At 39.8% G+C, this 19,041-nt stretch overlaps 1 protein-coding gene and 1 pseudogene across 1 annotated transcript in view; one reads left to right on the top strand and one right to left on the bottom strand.

The window, feature by feature from the left end:
* DYM (dymeclin) overlaps positions 1–19,041 on the bottom strand; it is a 350,411-nt gene that overhangs the window by 230,249 nt on the left and 101,121 nt on the right. The window contains 2 exon segments of the mRNA XM_030335687.1: positions 13,122–13,264; positions 14,656–14,781. Of these exon segments, the coding sequence (XP_030191547.1) occupies positions 13,122–13,264; positions 14,656–14,781 (269 nt within the window).
* On the top strand, positions 708–1,694 carry LOC115527914 (annotated as a pseudogene).

The raw sequence follows: 19,041 nt of genomic DNA, 5'->3' as shown, positions 1-19,041 counted from the left end.
CACCTCCATGTTACATGAACATTTTGCTACATTTGTGATAACATCCCTACCCATCTATGCATCCCTACCTTCACCCATCAGTGTAGCTTCTTTTGTTAATGTATTTCAAAGCAAAGCTCCAGATACATTTTAAATGGGAGTCTTGAATAACTCAAAACACTAAATTTTGGAATATTATTTACTCATGTAAAAGGTGGTCCCAAACTATACCAACTATCCTTTAAGAACGTTTTTACTACCATTCACAAATTCTGTCAGCAAGTCGCCTTTGAATTTACTCCAATAGCCATGTTGAAATCAACATAAGTTAAAACAGCTGCTTCATAAAAGTTACACTCACTTGACTGTGATAGAATTTAAGTTTTAAAGCAAATCCATTTTAATTGCTTCATATTTCAAATAAGATTTGCCTTCCCCAAAAATGGAAATTCCCTAGCTTTAATATTCTTATTTTTTTTAGCTCTTTAATATTTTAAAATTTCACAGTACTATAAATTCTGTCACAGAAGTCTTAGAAGCAGATCAAATCACTTCTAGCAAGCCTTGGAAACTTACTCCTAGGATCTCATTTGAAACTGACTGCTTTGGTACGGGAGCGGCTGCCACCAAGTCCGGACCCAACACCACATGCTGCCGACGCCCGCCTGCCCGAGGTGCACTCCCGATTCCTTCTGCTTCTAAGTCTAAGGTTACAGAGATAATTAGATATGGCAACTCTCAAGGATCAACTGATTCAGAATCTTCTTAAGGAAGACCATACCCCCCGGAATAAAATTACAGTCGTTGGGGTTGGTGCTGTTGGCATGGCTTGTGCCGTCAGTATCTTAATGAAGGACTTGGCAGGTGAACTTGCTCTTGTTGACGTCATGGAAGACAAACTGAAGGGAGAGATGATGGATCTCTAGCACGGCAGCCTATTCCTCAGAACACCAAAAACTCTCTGGCAAAGACTATAACGTGACTGCAAACTCCAAGCTGGTTATTATCACAGCTGGGGCACGTCAGCAGGAGGGCACGTCTTAATTCGGTCCAGCGCAATGTGACCAGCTTTAAGTTCATCGTTCCTAATATTGTAAAATACCCAAACTGCAAGTTGCTTGTTGTTTCCAATCCAGTGGATGTCTTGACCTATGCGGCTTGGAAGATAAGCGGCTTTCCCAAAAACCGTGTTATTGGAAGTGGTTGCAATCTGGATTCACCGGTCCCGTGACCTAATGGGGGAAAGGCTGGGAGTTCACCCGGTAAGCTGCCATGGGTGGGTCCTTGGAGAGCATGGAGACTCCAGTGTGCCTGTATGGAGTGGAGTAAATGTTGCTGGTGTCTCCCTGAAGAATCTGCACCCTGACTCAGGCACTGATGCAGATAAGGAACAGTGGAAAGAGGTTCACAAACAGGTGGCTGACAGTGCCTATGAGGTGATCAAACTGAAAGGCTACACTTCCTGGGCCACTGGACTGTCTGGGGCAGATTTGGCAGAAAGTATAATGAAGAATCTTAGGCGGGTGCATCCGATTTCCACCATGATTAAGGGTCTCTATGGAATAAAAGATGATGTCTTCCTTAGTGTTCCTTGCATCTTGGGACAGAATGGAATCTCAGACGCTGTGAAGGTGACCCTGACTCCCGAGGAAGTGGCCCGTTTGAAGAAGAGTGCAGATACACTCTGGGGGACCCAAAAAGAGCTGCAGTTTTAGAGTCTTCTAATGTTGTACCACATCACCGTCTAGACTACAACGGGATTTTTAGTTGGAGGTTGTGTATATCGTGTTCTGTTATTCAAGTAATAACGTTAAAAATGGCCTAGGAAAAACGTCAGTTTCCTAAGTTACAAATAGGAATGGTTCACAAAGCCTTGCGGCTACATCCTGATGCTGGATGGTACCCATCTTGCGTCTTCCCAAGTCAGTTAACGTGAAACAGTTCCACTGCCTCAGAGACACCACCGCCCATAATGAATATGCTGCAGTTCGCTATTCAAACCAGATGTGCATTTACTGTGTGTTGTATGACTTACTTCTGGATCCTTCACCCAACATGCCTCGTGCAACTTTTGTTTTCTCCAGCCAATCACATCCTGGGATCCAATGTTTAAATTCAGCATTGCATGTGTTGTGCGTAACTGCTCTAAAGGATCTTATTTTGTGTACTGTGTAAGTCAGAACATAGTGAACGTTGCCATATGATGTGAAAAGAAAGATCTACCTACAAACGATGCAACCAACTATCTTAAGTGTCACACCAAGCAACTAAAATATCAAATAAGCTTCGAACAGTGGAAAAAAAAAAAAGAAAAGAAAAGAAACTGACTACTTTATTCTATAACCTTCCTGGTGAATACGAATGAATTTGCTTCCCAACTCTCTGTGACAGAAAAGAGGCCCCGATCTTCCCTTCACAACTATTAAGAAGGAAACGAGCACAGAGGGCTGGCACACTGACTTTGACGGCCATTTCAGGCACGGTGGTCAGCAAATTACAAGGATAATACGAGAGAAGCCAAAACTGTAGTTTGACACCATACTACTTCCAACGAATATCATTTAGGAAACACCTTTTAGAAAGTCTAAAACCGGAAATACTTTTTTGCAGAGAGCAATTAAAAGTGAAATCGCTCCTGTTACCACCCTACAACTGCACACAGGCATTTGGATTGCGGATACTGACCTATCTACTCCATGTATCCCTGCAAGGAGCCACCACAAGGAACCAGCAAAATGAAATTAACTCTACTTTATAAGCCACAAAATTAGTTTCAGTCCTGAAAATAAAGGAGGGTGAAAAAAAAAAGCCATTCTTTCACCTGGTATATAAAATCTACCAAATCATTCCAAGTAAAAATGAACTGAGAATGTAATTATTGTTTATTTACAAAGCACTTCCTTTTCTTGAAAGTTCAAAGCGCTTTCATTAGAAATGTTTTCACAACTATGCCTGTTTCTGAGGGCCACATACTTTTTCTCTTACGGTAGTTTTTCTTTCTCGCAATGAGTCAGCCCAGAAAAAGCCAAAACTGAAGAGAAAAATAACCATCACATAAAATAAATTACAACCACTGCATAGCATACCTGTCGTAACAGATTCAATAACTTTCTCAATAAAAGTAACCAGGAGAGATAAGAGTTTTAATCTTCAAATTCTACTTTATTAATTTCTCTACGACAGCATCCGCCTAAACAAACAATCACAACTTTGGCCTTGCAATTTGGCTGGGACACCCATCACCGCAAGCAAAGGAAAAAAAAACATTTTTGATGGCTCATTCAAATGGAAAAGCCATATATCAGAAGTTATTGTGTAAAACCTCAGTACTTTGACGGAAAGTGCAGTGTGGGAGAACACATTTAATTAGGGTTGGCTCTTCAAAACATTAAATACTCGGTTATAATCACATTACAGCTTTGTCTTATAAAGAGAAAACACAAGAAAGTTCAAGGTCAGCCCTTCCTTGCTTCAACTCTTTTTTTAGGCATCAGAGGCAAGTAAAAAGCTTGAAAATATAAGAAAAGACAAGGTCAAAGAAGTTAAGGATAGAACCAAAAGAAAACTAAATAACTGTTATGTTTTTCTTTCTCCCGATATTAAATATTCAGCGTAATTAGTAATTCTTCCAGTGACTATCTGAAATCTCTATTATAAATGTGTAAACTGGGGGCACCTGGGTGGCTCAATTGGTTAAGCAGCTGACTTCGGCTCAAGTCATGAGCTCATGGTTCGGGAGTTCGAGCCCCGCATCGGGCTCTGTGCTGACAGCTCAGAGCCTGGAGCCTGCTTCACTTTCTGCGTCTCCCTTTCTCTCTGTCCTTCCCCTGCTCCCACTCTATCTCTTTCTCTCTTAAAAATAAATTAACATTAAACAAAATTTTTTTTAACGTGTATACCAAAGGGCAGATATTTTCATAATTTAGTTACATTAGAAATCTGAGTAAACTTGTAAATCACTATTTGGTCACTGGCCTTTTTCAAAAAAAATTTTCAAACAAAAGTTATCTTTTAAATATTACTATGTAATATCCATTACTAATAGTGACCACTTTTGTGTACCTGCTAGGTGCCTGGCTCTTTCCTACGCTTTTGCTCATTTGATCACTTTGGCAGTCCTACAAAGGGAGGTACTATCCTCATTTTACCCTGACTGATCTGAGTCACTACTGAGAGGTTAACAGCGAACACCTAGTCGGTAGACAGCAGGACTGGCATTGAGTTCCAGGTCTGCCTGACACCAACAGCCAATCTCACACTTGCATCCCTTACACAATTCCGATTATCAAAATCTAGAGCCAATCCCTCCGAAGGACAATGTAAATGGTGGCCTCCAAAATCAGAAAAGAAAACAATCTGTTTCAATCACAGAATTATTTCTGGAGGGACTCCTTACACCTTCTGGAATGTCCTTTTTAAAAAAACAAAACACACATTTGTGAGGTCGGGAGAGGCTGCGACTGGCCTGCTCTGGCCCCACCACAAGCAGGGCTGTGGTTTAAAACAAAGAATGACCGGCACTTAGAGATGCCTTAGCTGTCAACAAACAAGAGGCCAGCGGCCTCCCAAACAGAATCTCAGCACTTAATACCTATTATGGACTGAATGCGTCCCCCCACCCAAATTCATATATTGAAGCCCTAACCCCCGATGCGATGGTAACAAAAGGGGAGGCCTTTGGGGGTGATCAGGTGTAGAGGAGGTCACGAAGGTGGAAACCCTACATCGGGATTAACGCCCTTACAAGAAGAGGAAGACACACCAGAGCTTTCTCTCTCCACCGTGTGAAAATAGAGCTCGCCAGGGAGACGGCCAGGGAGAGGGCCCTCACCAAGAATTAAATCTGCTAGCACCTGGATCTTAGACCTCCCAGCCTCTGGTACTGAAAGAAGCAAGTGTTTGTTGTTCAACCATCCAGACTACGGTATTTTATTATAGCTGTGTGAGCTATGTGTCATCACCATATACCCTGCTCCATCGCATCACAATCAGAGAGGTTAAGTGTCTTCCGTCACTGGCTTTGCAGAACATCTTTAACAGGGGAGGGTGATATGCTTACAGCGTAAAGTAAGAACTAAGTATCAACTGCCTTACTAACTGTAACTAAGGCTACCAATACTACTGATACCTTTGATGAGTTGAACATCTTAAGTATTTATTATAATACGGGTTAGTCAGCATCAAGTCTTTTTGTACTAAAGTCTTTGGCTAGTTTCACAAACTATCGAAAAGAGACTGTATTTTTTTCAGATAAATTAGTGAATAAGAAGCGGTACCATAGCAATTGTTGTCAAGGCAAGTTCATTTAGGAAGCAAGGAGAAATCTCTTGTGGGCAATATCTATTTAACAATCAGATTTTCCTTTCTGCCTGTCATTGGCCAAATTTTGCACCACATAAAATGGAAAGCCAGTTGGAGAAAGAGCAAAAACACGGGTGGTGTTTCAAAACATTTTTTACATAAATTTTGAAGTCTGACGAACAGACCAAAAAGACAAAATATTCTCTGAAATTTTAAACTCCCATAAGTTTATCAGAGATTTTCTGATCACTCACATCATCTAATTAAATGTATCTTCTTTTAAATTATTTTGACTTCAACAAAAAGCAGAGGAGCTTCAATGCAGATTAAAAAAAAGTTATTCGATGAGGAGAGATGTTGTATAGTTTCAGAAGTTATTTTACATACAATACCTCATTTATTCTTCACAATAACCTGGTACAAAAAGTCTTGTTTGTTGATCAGGCTTATGTGGTAGGATAATGAGATTCAAAGAGGTAAAGAACTTGTCTAAGATCACGCTGACCTGGGACTCCATTCCAAATCATCTGATTCTCAATATCAAGCTCTGGCAATCTACCCTTATCCACAAGGACTTCCGGGAATGAGAGAAAAGTCAGCTGAGAGCTCCCTGTGGTATAATCTAGAGTGGAGCTATGAGGCGAGGGGAAGGCGCTGGTGTGAACTCACAAGAGGCCTGGCCAGCACCTCTTGCCACTAAGGGACTACGAGCTCTAGCTTCATGAAGAGCCTTGTGGGTAAGTCCTAAAACTCAGGAGAAACTGTGGGAATCCTCATCAACTCTGAGGTCTGCTGTCTGGGAAAACCAGGCTCTTGTCCCCCACCTCCGCCCCAGCTAATCCTCGCTGGGATTCCAGGAAATGAAATTGAGTCTATGTAGAAAGTCACAAGAGCCCTCAATACATTAATTTTCTTTGTTATTTAACATGTGCCACCTACAGAAACACCCTGCTTTCCACAAAGGAATTAGAATGAGTAAATCTGGGGGCACCTGGGTGGCTCAGTCGGTTAAGCTTCCCACTTAGGCTCAGGTCATGATCTTGTAGCAAACGAGTTCGAGCCTTGCATTGGGCTCTGTGCTGACTGCTCAGAGCCCGGAGCCTGCTTCGGATTCTGGGTCTCCCTCTCTCTCTGCCCCTCCCCACTTGTGCTCTGTCTCTCTCTGCCTCTCAAAAATAAAGAAACGTCATAGAATGAGTAAATCTGCTTTCAATATGGTGCCAAGGACAGAACCATGAATAAAGGAGGAAGCCCCAAAATATCTGTTTAAGGATAATCTAGGGCTGAAAATAAGCACAAATATTACCGTTAGTTAAAATTGTGGATCATACCATACCTAAGAAAACTATATTTGAGACACACTGAACATTGCATGTATAAAACCTGGAGGGGAAAGACAGGACATAAAGTTGCAGCTACAGAAAAGACTGAGATGATCAAACTAACAAAAACTCATTAGTAACTGAATAGTACCTGCTAAAAGAGTTAATGAGCATTTAGTCTAGATTAATAAAAAAAAATGCAATGTCCAGAATCAGGGAGTTTAGACTCCAATCTATTTCGTGCTGGAGTACTGTACGAATGGTCACACTTCAGGATAAACTGATACAATGAACCTCATCAGCAACAGAAAACAATGAAGAGAACAAGAAGAGAAACCAAGATAACACAAGAGCAGAAGGTCAGTTAAAACCATCAGAGCTGCCTGACAACAATATATTCCTCAGTAGGTAATAGTACCAGCTCAACTGTGTAATGACGGGCCCACAGCAAAATAGATCCAAGCACGGGAAAGGGACCCAGACCAAGTGAGTGGTGCTGAAATGGACCAGCTATATTAGAATGCTTCTTGAAAATGTCTATGACAGGGCCCAAGCACATGTGTAATGACTTAGAAATTAAAGGGTGTAAGCGCATGTGCATGCACTTTTTTTAATTATGCCAGATGGACTGCTAATGTTGAGAAGTCCCCTGCTGACCTTTAGCCTCGCTTCTCCTAATCTTGGAATTTTACGATTCATTAAAGGATACGTTAATTAAAATTCTAGCATTCTTTTGGAAACGGTAAAGTGATGTATCAGTTGGTTCTTCTTCCATTTTGTCAGCATTTTAGAGAAACATCTAAGCTAAAAAGCTATAAAGAGGAAGGAAACCATGATTTCTTGTACTGCAAAATTATGAAGAGGCTTGTTGGCATGTATCACAGTCGCTGCCAGGTAAAGTATTTTATTAATGTACGACTGACCCTAACCACTTCCAGGGAAAGACAGAAACCACACTTGACACGTGTGCAAACAACTTTTTTAAAAAAGAACAAAATCCATACAAGTAATTTTCACTGCTCTCGTTAACTATGGAAAAAACTTACTAGTGGTCATTAAAAGATAATAATAATTCCTCCAGTTATTTATTATCTTCTATTCAAACATCATCCAAACACTCACTGCATACTACAGGACCAATAATAAACAGAAAGGAGAAAGGTGTGGGGGCTGCATCATGGAGCAGTTAGTCTGAGATAGAGAAGTTGTTAGCAGCATGGTGACAAGAACACCTAACTGTAAAAATCCAATTTAGGTGCAACCCAAATGATACTGTATTAATAAAGTAGATTTCAGAATACAGAGGAAATCTCCATTTCTTAAGTTTTACTGACAAAGAAATAAACATTTGTTTTTAAGGGTGGCTGAATACTGAATTTACTGAAGTTGGTAAGTGTACTGAGGTTGTGTAAGAGATATCCCCTTTCAGGAAATACACATTCAAATATTTAGAGATAAAGGGTCACAATGCATGTAACTTACCCTCAAATGGTTAAAAAAAAAAAAAAAAAAAAAAACCACTGTGTGTGTGTATGTGTGTGTGTGTGTGTGTGTGTGTGTAGAATGGGAGAGGAGGAGGGAGAGAATAGAGATACAAAACTAATAGGATAAAATGTTAATAATAAATCAATCTGTATACTATATCATTTTTTATAATACCTTTAGTTTTTGTGGTATTCAGGAAATACACATTCAAATATTTAGAGATAAAGGGTCACAATGCATGTAACTTACCCTCAAATGGTTAAAAAAAAAAAAAAAAAAAAAAACCACTGTGTGTGTGTATGTGTGTGTGTGTGTGTGTGTGTGTGTAGAATGGGAGAGGAGGAGGGAGAGAATAGAGATACAAAACTAATAGGATAAAATGTTAATAATAAATCAATCTGTATACTATATCATTTTTTATAATACCTTTAGTTTTTGTGGTATTCAGGAAATACACATTCAAATATTTAGAGATAAAGGGTCACAATGCATGTAACTTACCCTCAAATGGTTAAAAAAAAAAAAAAAACCACTGTGTGTGTGTATGTGTGTGTGTGTGTGTGTGTGTGTGTAGAATGGGAGAGGAGGAGGGAGAGAATAGAGATACAAAACTAATAGGATAAAATGTTAATAATAAATCAATCTGTATACTATATCATTTTTTATAACACCTTTAGTTTTTGAACTTTTATACATGTATGAACTTATTTCCAAATAAAGCTTTTTAAAAAGAACAAGAAGCAGATGAGGAAAAAATAGCAAAGTACTGATAATTCTTAAAGATGGGTTATGGATAGGTGGGGATTCATTCTACCAATCTCCCTACTTTTATCCATCTTTGAAATTTTCCACAATAAAATGTTACAAAATAAAGAGGAGGTGAGTCAGCTACTGTAACTGTATGTAAGTTAGCTACTAAAGTGACTGGAAATGAATGGATAAATATACACACACACACACACACACACACACACACAGGAATATTATTCAACCTTCAAAAAGAATGAAAGCTTGCCACATGCAATGACGTGGACAGAGCTAGAGTGTATTATGCTGAGTGAAATAAGTCAATCAGAGAAGGACAAATACCATATGATTGCACTCATATGTCTTAAGAAACAAAACAGATGAACATATGGGATGGGGGATAAAAAGATAAAAGAGAGGGAAACAAACCATTAGAGAGTCTTAAAGATAGAGAACAAACTGAGGATTGATGGTGGGAGGTGGGTGGGGGATGGGCTAGATGAGTGATGGGTACTTAGGAGGGCATTTGTTGTGATGAGAACTGGGTGATGTATGTAAGTGATGAATCACTGAATTCTACTCCTGAAGCCAATATTGCAGTATATGTTAAGTAACTAGAATTTAAATAAAAATTGGAGAAGAAAAAGATAATAATAAAGTGACTGCAAAACAGAAGGCATTCAATAAACGATAGACGTGTTATTATAAACTGAATCCACATCTATCTTGAATGTAGACAAGGTATTAGCTGTTAGTCTTTAATTACAAACAAGAATCTATTGACAATCCACAAACGTAAGGCACTCTGCTGGAGACTGCAGTGAACATGCTCGCATAAGTCAAGCACCAGCTGACGTACTCAGGACTCAAGTGGTGATCAGAAAGGACCAGAAAGCAAAGGTCAGGAGTCAAAGAAACTGAGCTCAAGTGCAAACCAACATCACCTCCTATGTGATCTTAGATGATAACCAGGAACACCTCTTCATCAATCACATTAAAAAGGTGAAATCATGTGTTTGACAAGGTTGCTACAAGAATAAAGTGAAATACAAAAGAAGTTGTTCTATGACCTCTCAAGTGTTATATACATGTTAGTTCTCATTGTATTGCGTGTAGAGCCCAGGTGTGGAGGTGATGTCTATACACAGTAATCGTAACACAAAGCACAGTGCTAAGTACGCCACAGGAAAAGATCACCCCTGGCTAGGAGAGAACAGGAAATCTTCGTGGAGGAAGTGGTACCTGAGACAGCACTTAATGGATGGACAGGCAGAAAAAAGTCAGAGAGGAGGAAACAGGATCGTAGGTGGAAGAGATAATCCAAGAAAGGACATGAAAGGGAGAAAGTGTAAGGCATGTAAAGAGTAACAGAGTTATGGCTAGAGTCTGAGAAACAAATACAACAGTAGAATAACTAAAAATAAATCTGAAAAAGTGAGGATAAACCTGAGAAGGCCTTGCCTAACTCCTGTGAGGGTCCAGATGTGTGGTTCACCGCTCACCTAGCACGAGCAAGCTCTTCTTCCCTGCTAGTGCCAACAAAACTTCACTATCCAAAGCTATAAAGTTTTCCAAAATAAGGCGCTCGGTTTCAAAGGAAATTAATCAAGTCAAACCTACCGTACGTACACTGCTGTGACAGGAAATGGCTTTCTATAATCAGGAAAAACTCAATCCCAGTGAAGATAAATGTCACCCAAAAGAGTTTATATTTGGCTTTGGAGTATTTTTTTTTTCAGGGAGGAGCTTCCAAGTCATATTTTTCTTAAGCTGATGCTAAAGTAAGAAGATTCCCAGGGCACCTGGGTGGCTCAGTCAGTTAAACACCCCACCTTCAGCTCAGATCATGATCATTATCTCACACTTTGGGAGTTCGGACCCTGCATCGGGCTCTGCACTGCTGGTGCAGAGCCTGCTTAGCATTCTCTCTCTCCCCCTCTCTCTCGACCCCTCCCCTACTTTCTCTCTCTGGGTCCCTCTCTCAAAATAAATAAATAAACTTAAAAAAAAAAAAAAGTAAGAAATTCCTTAACTACCAACCGAAAGATATTCAAAAGTGGTCATACAACTGAAGTCAAATGTTCTTGTAAACCTGACTGACTTTCACAGAATGTGGCTTAATTCAAAATTACATGACTATTTTTCCTTTCTTATCCTTTTTGCCCACAATAAATAGCTGTACTTTTTAGGAAGAGAACATCCTTTTGCTGTTTTTTTGTAATCCTTTGAGTCACCTGCTGTGAAATAATGAATAATCACTCCATCATGATTTATACCTTTATATGACTAATCTCATGAAGACGTAAGAAGGTACGTAAAATGTCTTGTGACTATAGCACACTAAAAATCTTAAGTCCATTTTAATGCCCTTAAATGAATATTAAATTTTTTTCACTGCCACCTCTCCCCCTGACTCTGAATGTTAAATTTTTTAGTGGTGAGAAGAAAGGCCATAGAACCATTGCAAGTTATATGGAAATAACCTCAGAGATCATCTATTCCGACCTTCTCCTTCAACAGACAAAAAAACCAGAAGCTAGGGAAATTAAGGGACTTCCTTCTGATACACTGCTAACTAGGTAGAAACAGCTCTAAAGTTTAAAAGGTTTTTGGCACCTGGTACTGATGACACCACATTCCCATACTGGACATTCTTCTGACGACACATAACTCCAAGAAAAACTAAACACTGCACACAAATCTATGTTTGCCCTTAAAAAACAAACAAAAAAAACAGAAAAGTGCAAAGAATTGGCATTGTTTCGAAGAAAGCAGTTAATGAACTTATACTATCTCTCCCCCCCCCCACCCCAAATCCCCAACCATACTGAAGTAATGGAAAATATTCAGCTTTTATAACCTCATACCAGTTTAATGATCGAAAAAAGAAAACACGAGAAGCCAGTGCTATGCTGCGTTCGGAAGCCATGAATGCCTCCCCATCAGAAACGAGGGCAGCGGGTAGGAGCAAAGCAGAGAACGAACTTCGGCGGGTCTGGCATGCTAGGGAGCCTGCTCAGCATGGAGGACAGAGCTAGGAGGGAGCAAAAACGTAATTCAACCCACAGTGTTAAAAGAAATCAAAGGAAGGCAAATCTGGAAAGCCTGGCCCAGAGATCAATTCCAAAAGTCAACAGAGGTCTGTAAAAAAAAAAAATGTTTTTAATGTTTTATTTATTTTTGAGAGAGAGAGAGACAGAGTATGAGCAGGGGAGGGGCGGAGAGAGAAGGAGACACAGAATTGGAAGCAGGCTCCAGGGCTCGAACTTGTGAACCGCGAGATCATGACCTGAGCTGAAGTCGGATGCTCAACTGACTGAGCCAGTCAGGTGCCCAACAGAGGTCTTTCAACCCAAAGACCTTCCCAAGACTCATTACCTAGTACATTACCAAGCGGGACTACACTTCCACATCAAACTGCTATCCCTCGAGGTGTGGAGGGCACGCTGCAGCCAGGATTTGGCCGTGGGACTGGGCTCGACGTAGAGTTCCTTCAAACAGCCGAGCCCTGCACTACGCAAGGACGGCCTACGAGGCTGCTTTAGTAAGAGGCGCCTGCAGACCCTACAGCTGCCGCACTGCCAGCCTGGTTTCTGATTCTCCTTCAGAATAAAGCAGAAGGTCGGGTTCCGTGACTTCACACGACACGGGCCCGCCACGCTAACTAGAGAAAGGACCGGAGCTCCTGCTGCCACTCCCAGGGTCTTCACGCCCGACACCGTGAACCGGAAATGAGGCTTCACTGTCTGGGAGGGAAAGGTTTCCCTCAGTTAATGAAATCTGCTTCCAGTCTGATAAAACCCGTGTTTGTGCCACTCCAGAATTCAATACAAAATTCTTCAAAATGTGCTCATTTGTCACTGAATGAATAAAACACAGAGTCTAACAAGAAAACTACACCTAATTAGTCACGTTAGATCCTGACCAATAAAGCCTCTAAAACAGCAGTGTCTCCTCATACAGCACAGCAGTAAAAGGTTTCCAAGACCTTAACTGTGTAATACTGTGCAGCTAAAACGCACGCAATATGCGTATTTATAAACATTATTCTTGGAAAGTGGTGTTTTACGGGTACACAATCTATTCGTTATTTGCATATATTTCACCGCTTTAATCGCTGCACTAAATGGACAAAATATGTTCAGTTACTTCCGGTATTTCGCATTCAGCCAGCTGCACAGGGCCGACGTAACCATCAGTAGTGGCAGCCAAGCAAACGCAGTTTCTTATGCCGATTAGACAAACTCTATCTACGCCGGAGAACTGACAAAACCTGATCAGACTTACTTGCTACTCCGGATGCCAGTCCATACAGCAGTCCGCCCCCATCGGACTGCTGTGGGAGAACGTGTGCTCCTGGAGGGGGCGGCTTCTCTTGTCTGATAAAGTTATACAATAGGGTTTTCACAAGTTTGCTGGTGTATGGAAGACTACACAAAAAGAAAAAAAAGAAGAAAATCAAACCCGTGGAAGTCGCCTGACTTTGTGTAACAATAAACAGAATCTACAGAATCTATTAAAGGGATTAACACTTCGAAGGAACCTAGCACTGTCACATAACGGTGAAGATCGTGGGCTTTGAGATCAGACTTGAGGCTCAATTCTGGTTTTCCTGTTTCTATGCCACAGTTGTTGGTCAAATCACTTCAATTCTTGAGCTTCAGTTACCTTACTGGTAATCCCATATAACAGGTGAGATACTATTAATTCAGGGTATTATACGGTACCTGGTGCTTGAAGGGAGATAGTACCATAGAATCAGTAGGGAAACACAAGAATTAAGAAAGCATTAATACAAAAGACTACACATTTTAAGTATGAAATCATTCAATTTATGCATGCACACACAAGACACATATGCATACAAGTGGTTTAGATGTTAACACCCTTTGCTTTAAAGTAATGGAATGAGAGGAGAAGGGAGAGAACGCAGGTGAAAAGGGATATGTGTCCACAAATTAAGGTGATAAATCAATTCCTGCCATCTAGAGAAAACTCTGTAATAGAATCCTGAGCCAAAGCCCAGGCTCCTTCTCTATCATCAGCGGTTTTCAAATAGGTTCCAAAGAGCCCTAAGGGATTCTATGGCTGTGCCACAGGATACTCAAGGAGCAAGGTGACACACAGACAACCAAGGCAGCAAGGACGAGATGAGAAAGACAGAGCTCCCACTCTCTGAGAACTTCCATCAAAGCTACTTGGTTTGTATCTGTTTTACAATCTCAAGTTCTGTGAAGACTGTGTCAATAGAAGGTGTGTGTGTGTGTGTGTGTATTTTGTATCTACTCCCAGCCCCCCATTAGGAAACTGTAAGTTTCTGCTCAAGAGCAGAGCCCCCCATCCTAACACATGTCTGGCACATGGTTGCCACACAGTAAGTGTCTGTGACCACGTGAAAGTAGGAACCGTCAGCTAAGAGGCTGCCGGAGTAGTCCAGACACAGGGTGACAGGGCAGAGATGATGGTCGTTTCAACGGGACTAGTGAGAGGGGGAGACTGAAAACAACTTCGGCAGACAGACATGACTGATGGGTGCTTACACATGGAGAATGACGCAGAAGGAAGAAGGAGGAGGACTGCTACGTTTCATTTCTACAAAGAAACCACTTGAGAAGGTAAGAAGCTGGGGGACGAAAGGGGCGGGGAGGATGGGCAGTTTAAACAGGAAAGCAGAAGTGGGTTACTTATGCGTGGGGTTTGGAGTGTGGACAGAATGACATCTGGGACAACGTTAAGGTTAGAGGACAAGACCTGAGACAGAGATTTGTACAATAAAAAAAAAAAAAAAAAGAAGGTAGAAAAATGTAAAATAGAAACATACCATCGACCTCGCATCAAATACTTGTGACTGATGCTCTGTCGCAAAACCTCCTTGTGGAAGAGTTGGCAAGAAAGGAAAACCACCATTGTCGATACAGCTTCTACTGAGATTTCATATGTAATATCTCTGCAGAAACAGGAAGCAAACAGAATAATGATCACTTTGGAAGATTAGGACTGCTCTTTTCTACATAAAGTATACATTAAAAACTCAATCTAAATATTCAATACATTTCTAGGTTACAAAGAAACACTAATGTGTTTTACCTAAAAATTAAGTCAGGCAATAGGAAAGCTTTTCCCAACCATTAGCTTTTGTACTCGGGTCAGGCATCCCATTACTTTCCTATTTTCCAGTTCCAATCTCCTGCTGAATGACAAGTCTATTACTGTAGAATGGAAACAGTTAGCAGCAATGTTCTGCTTTGAAGATAAACCCCTAAAACCTTAGGTTCATCCCTGTTTGGTTATAATGCAGAAACCCAATATTCAGATTGTCAAATTTAAGAGTAAGTCACAGTGCAGGGAAGAAAACAATGCCTTTTCGTGTTGATAATCACTTAACAATCAGAACAATGTATACCTTACAGCCCCCCATCTCTAGTGTCTGCTTCCATAAGGCCACCTCTGTATGTTCAGCAAAATAAGGACAGTGAACAAATTATTCCTGTTTTATTAAGCATACTTCTATTATGGAAGGACTACTCCTGTCCTCCAAGATCATTAACTCTCTTTAGAAATAAGTCTTAGGTCAAGAAAAAGGAACAAGGTTTTGGCTGAGGAGGAAGCACAAAAAAGAATAAACGCATTAAGTAATCTTCAGTTACTGCAAAAATTTAAACATGATGATCACGGGGAACAGGAACAGATGAGGAAAGTGGAGATCTCAACAACACAACAAAAAGAGTAACAGCTCCGAAAGAATATCAAAATATTCTGACAGAACTAAAATGTGCATGGAAATCCAAAAAAAAAAAAAAAAACAAAAACAAACACAAAACAAAAACAAAACCCACTTAACTTAAGTGAGGCTCATTAAACAAATTAAATATGACCTGATTCTAGAATTGGGCACGCTTAAATTCTACCAGATATTTTAAGGGGTTATTACTGACAGAAATCTCTTTTAAAAGCAAAGTATACAAAACAACACAAGAGGTCCATGCAATTTACATTATTACATAATGGATAAATCTCAGTTCTAATCAGAAATCTTACTTTTAAAGTACTATAGAAAAATTCTCTTTCCTGACATTTAACTGTCGTAAATATTAACCACGTAAAATGCAATCCTATTTGTTCTTATTCCTTCAACTGAATGAAAGACAAGCCTGACATTGAAATCCAAAGAGGCACAGAGAACTCCCTTCAGACATAACTGAATTGATCTTCTGCATGACATATCATAATGAAACTGGCAAAATACAAGGATAAAGAGAGAATTCTGAAAGCAGCTAGGGATAAACAGGACTTAACATACAAAGATAGATACATAAGGGTAGTAGCAGACCTATCTACTGAAACTTGGCAGGCCAGAAAGGAATGGCAGGAAAGCTTCAATGTGATGAACAGAGAAAATATGCAGCCGAGAATCCTGTATGCAGCAAGTCTGTCATTCAGAATAGAAGGGGACATAAAGGTCTTCCCAAACAAACAAAATGGAAGGAATTCATCACCACTAAACAGCCCTACAAGAGATCCTAAGGGGGATTCTGTGAGTGAAATGTTGCAAGGACCACAAAGTACCAGAGACACCACTACAAGCATGAAACCTACAGATATCACAATGACTCTAAACCCGTATCTTTCAATAATAACACTGAATGTAAATGGACTAAATGCTCCAACCAAAAGACGCAGGGTATCAGAATGGATAAAAAAAACAAGACCCATCTATTTGCTGTCTACAAGAGACTCATTTTAGACCTGAGGACACCTTCAGCTTGAAAGTGAGGGGATGGAGAACTATCTATCATGCTACTGGAAGCCAAAAGAAAGCTGGAGTAGCCATACTTATATCAGACAAACTAGACTTTAAATTGAAGGCTGTAACAAGAGATGAATAAGGGCATTATATAATAATTACAGGGTCTATCCATCAGGAAGAGCTAACAATTATAAATGTCTATGCACCAAATTCGGAAGCCCCCACATATATAAAACAATTAATCACAACATAAGCAAACTTATTGATAAGAATGTGGTAATTGCAGCAGACTTTAATACTCCTCTTATAGCAATGGATAGATCATCTAGACAGAGAATCAATAAAGAAACAAGGGCCCTGAATGATACATTGGACTAGATGGACTTGAAAGATATATTTAGAATTCTGCATCCCAAAGCAACAGAATATTCTTTCTTCTCGAGTGCACATGGAACATTCTCCAAAATAGACCATATACTGGGTCACAAAACAGCCCTTAATAAGTATAAAAGAATTAAGATCATACCATGCACACTTTCAGATCACAATGCTATGAAACATGAAATCAACCACAGGAAAAAAAGTCCAGAAAACCTCCAAAAGCATGGAGGTTAAAGAACAGCCTACTAAAGAATGAATGGGTCAACCAGGCAATTAGAGAAGAAATTAAAAAATATATGGAAACAAATGAAAATGAAAATACAACAGTCCAAACGCTATGATATACAGCGAGGGCAGTCCTGAGAGGAAAATACATTGCAATCCAGGCCTATCTCAAGAAAGAAGAAACATCCCAAATACAAAATCTAACAGCACACCTAAAGAAAATAGAAACAGAACAGCAAAGACACCCCAAACCCAGCAGAAGAAGAGAATAATACAGATCAGAACAGAAATAAACAACATAGAATCTAAAAAAAACAGTAGAGCAGATCAATGAAACCAAGAGTTGGTTTTTTGAAAAAATAAACAAAATTGATAAACCTCCAGCAAGGCTTCTCAAAAGAAAAGGGAGAGGACCCAAACAGATAACATCACAAATGAAAATGGAATTATTACAACCCATCCCTCAGAAATACAAGCAATTATCAGGGAATACTATGAAAAATTATATGCCAACAAACTGGACAACATGGAAGAAATGGACAAATTCCTAAACACCCACACACTTCCAAAACTCAAACGGGAAGGAACAGAAAACTTGAACAGACCCATAACCAGCGAAGAAATTGAATCAGTTATCAAAAATCTCCCCAAAAATAAGAATCCAGGACCAGATGGCTTCCCTGGGGAATTCTACCAGACATTTAAAGCAGAGATAATACCTATCCTTCTCAAGCTGTTCCAAAAAATAGAAAGGGAAGGAAAAACTTCCAGACTCATTCTATGAAGCCAGCATTACTTTGATTCCCAAACCAGACAGAGACCCAGCAAAAAAGAGAACTACAGGCCAATATCGCTGATGAATATGGATGCAGAAATTCTCAACAAGATACTAGCAAATCGAATTCAACAGCATATAAAAAGAATGATTCACCATGATCAAGTGGGATTCATTCCTGGGCTACAGGGCTGGTTCAATATTTGCAAATCAATCAATGTGATACATCACATTAATAAAAGAACAGACAAGAACCATATGATCCTGTCAGTCGATGCAGTAAAAGCATTTGACAAAATACAGCATCCTTTCTTAATAAAGACCCTCGAGAGAGTCGGGATAGAAGGAACATACTTAAACATCATAAAAGCCATTTATGAAAAGCCCACAGCTAATATCATCCTCAATGGGGAAAAACAGAGCTTTCCCCCTGAGATCAGAACATGACAGGGATGTCCACTCTCACTGCTGTTGTTTAACATACTGTTGGAAGGTCTAGCATCAGCAATCAGACAACAAAAGGAAATCAAAGGCATCGAAATTGGCAAGATGAAGTCAAGCTTTCACTTTTTGTAGTAGATGACATGATACACTTACACTTTTTTGTGTAGATGACATGATACTCTACATGGAAAACCCAACAGAATCCACCAAAAGTCGGCCAGAACTGATACGTGAATTCAGCAAAGTCGCAGGATACAAAATTAACGTACAGAAATCAGTTGCATTCTTATACACTAAGAATGAAGCAACAGAAAGACAAATAAAGAAACTGATCCCATTCACAATTGCACCAAGAATCATAAAATACCTAGGAATAAACCTAACCAAAGATGTAAAAGATCTGTATGCTGAAAACTATAGGAAGCTTATGAAGGAAATTGAAGAAGAGATACAAAGAAATGGAAAAACATTCCATGCTCATGATTGGAAGAATAAATATTGTTAAAATGTCAATACTACCCAAAGCAATCTACACATTCAATGCAATCCCCAATCAAATTGCACTAGCATTCTTCTTGAAGCTAGAACAAACAATTCTAAAATTTGTATGGAACCACAAAAGACCCCAAATAGCC

This window comes from Lynx canadensis, chromosome D3, assembly GCF_007474595.2.
Source record: "Lynx canadensis isolate LIC74 chromosome D3, mLynCan4.pri.v2, whole genome shotgun sequence".
Classification (NCBI taxonomy): domain Eukaryota; kingdom Metazoa; phylum Chordata; class Mammalia; order Carnivora; family Felidae; genus Lynx; species Lynx canadensis.
This window is presented reverse-complemented; position numbering and strand designations above follow the sequence as displayed.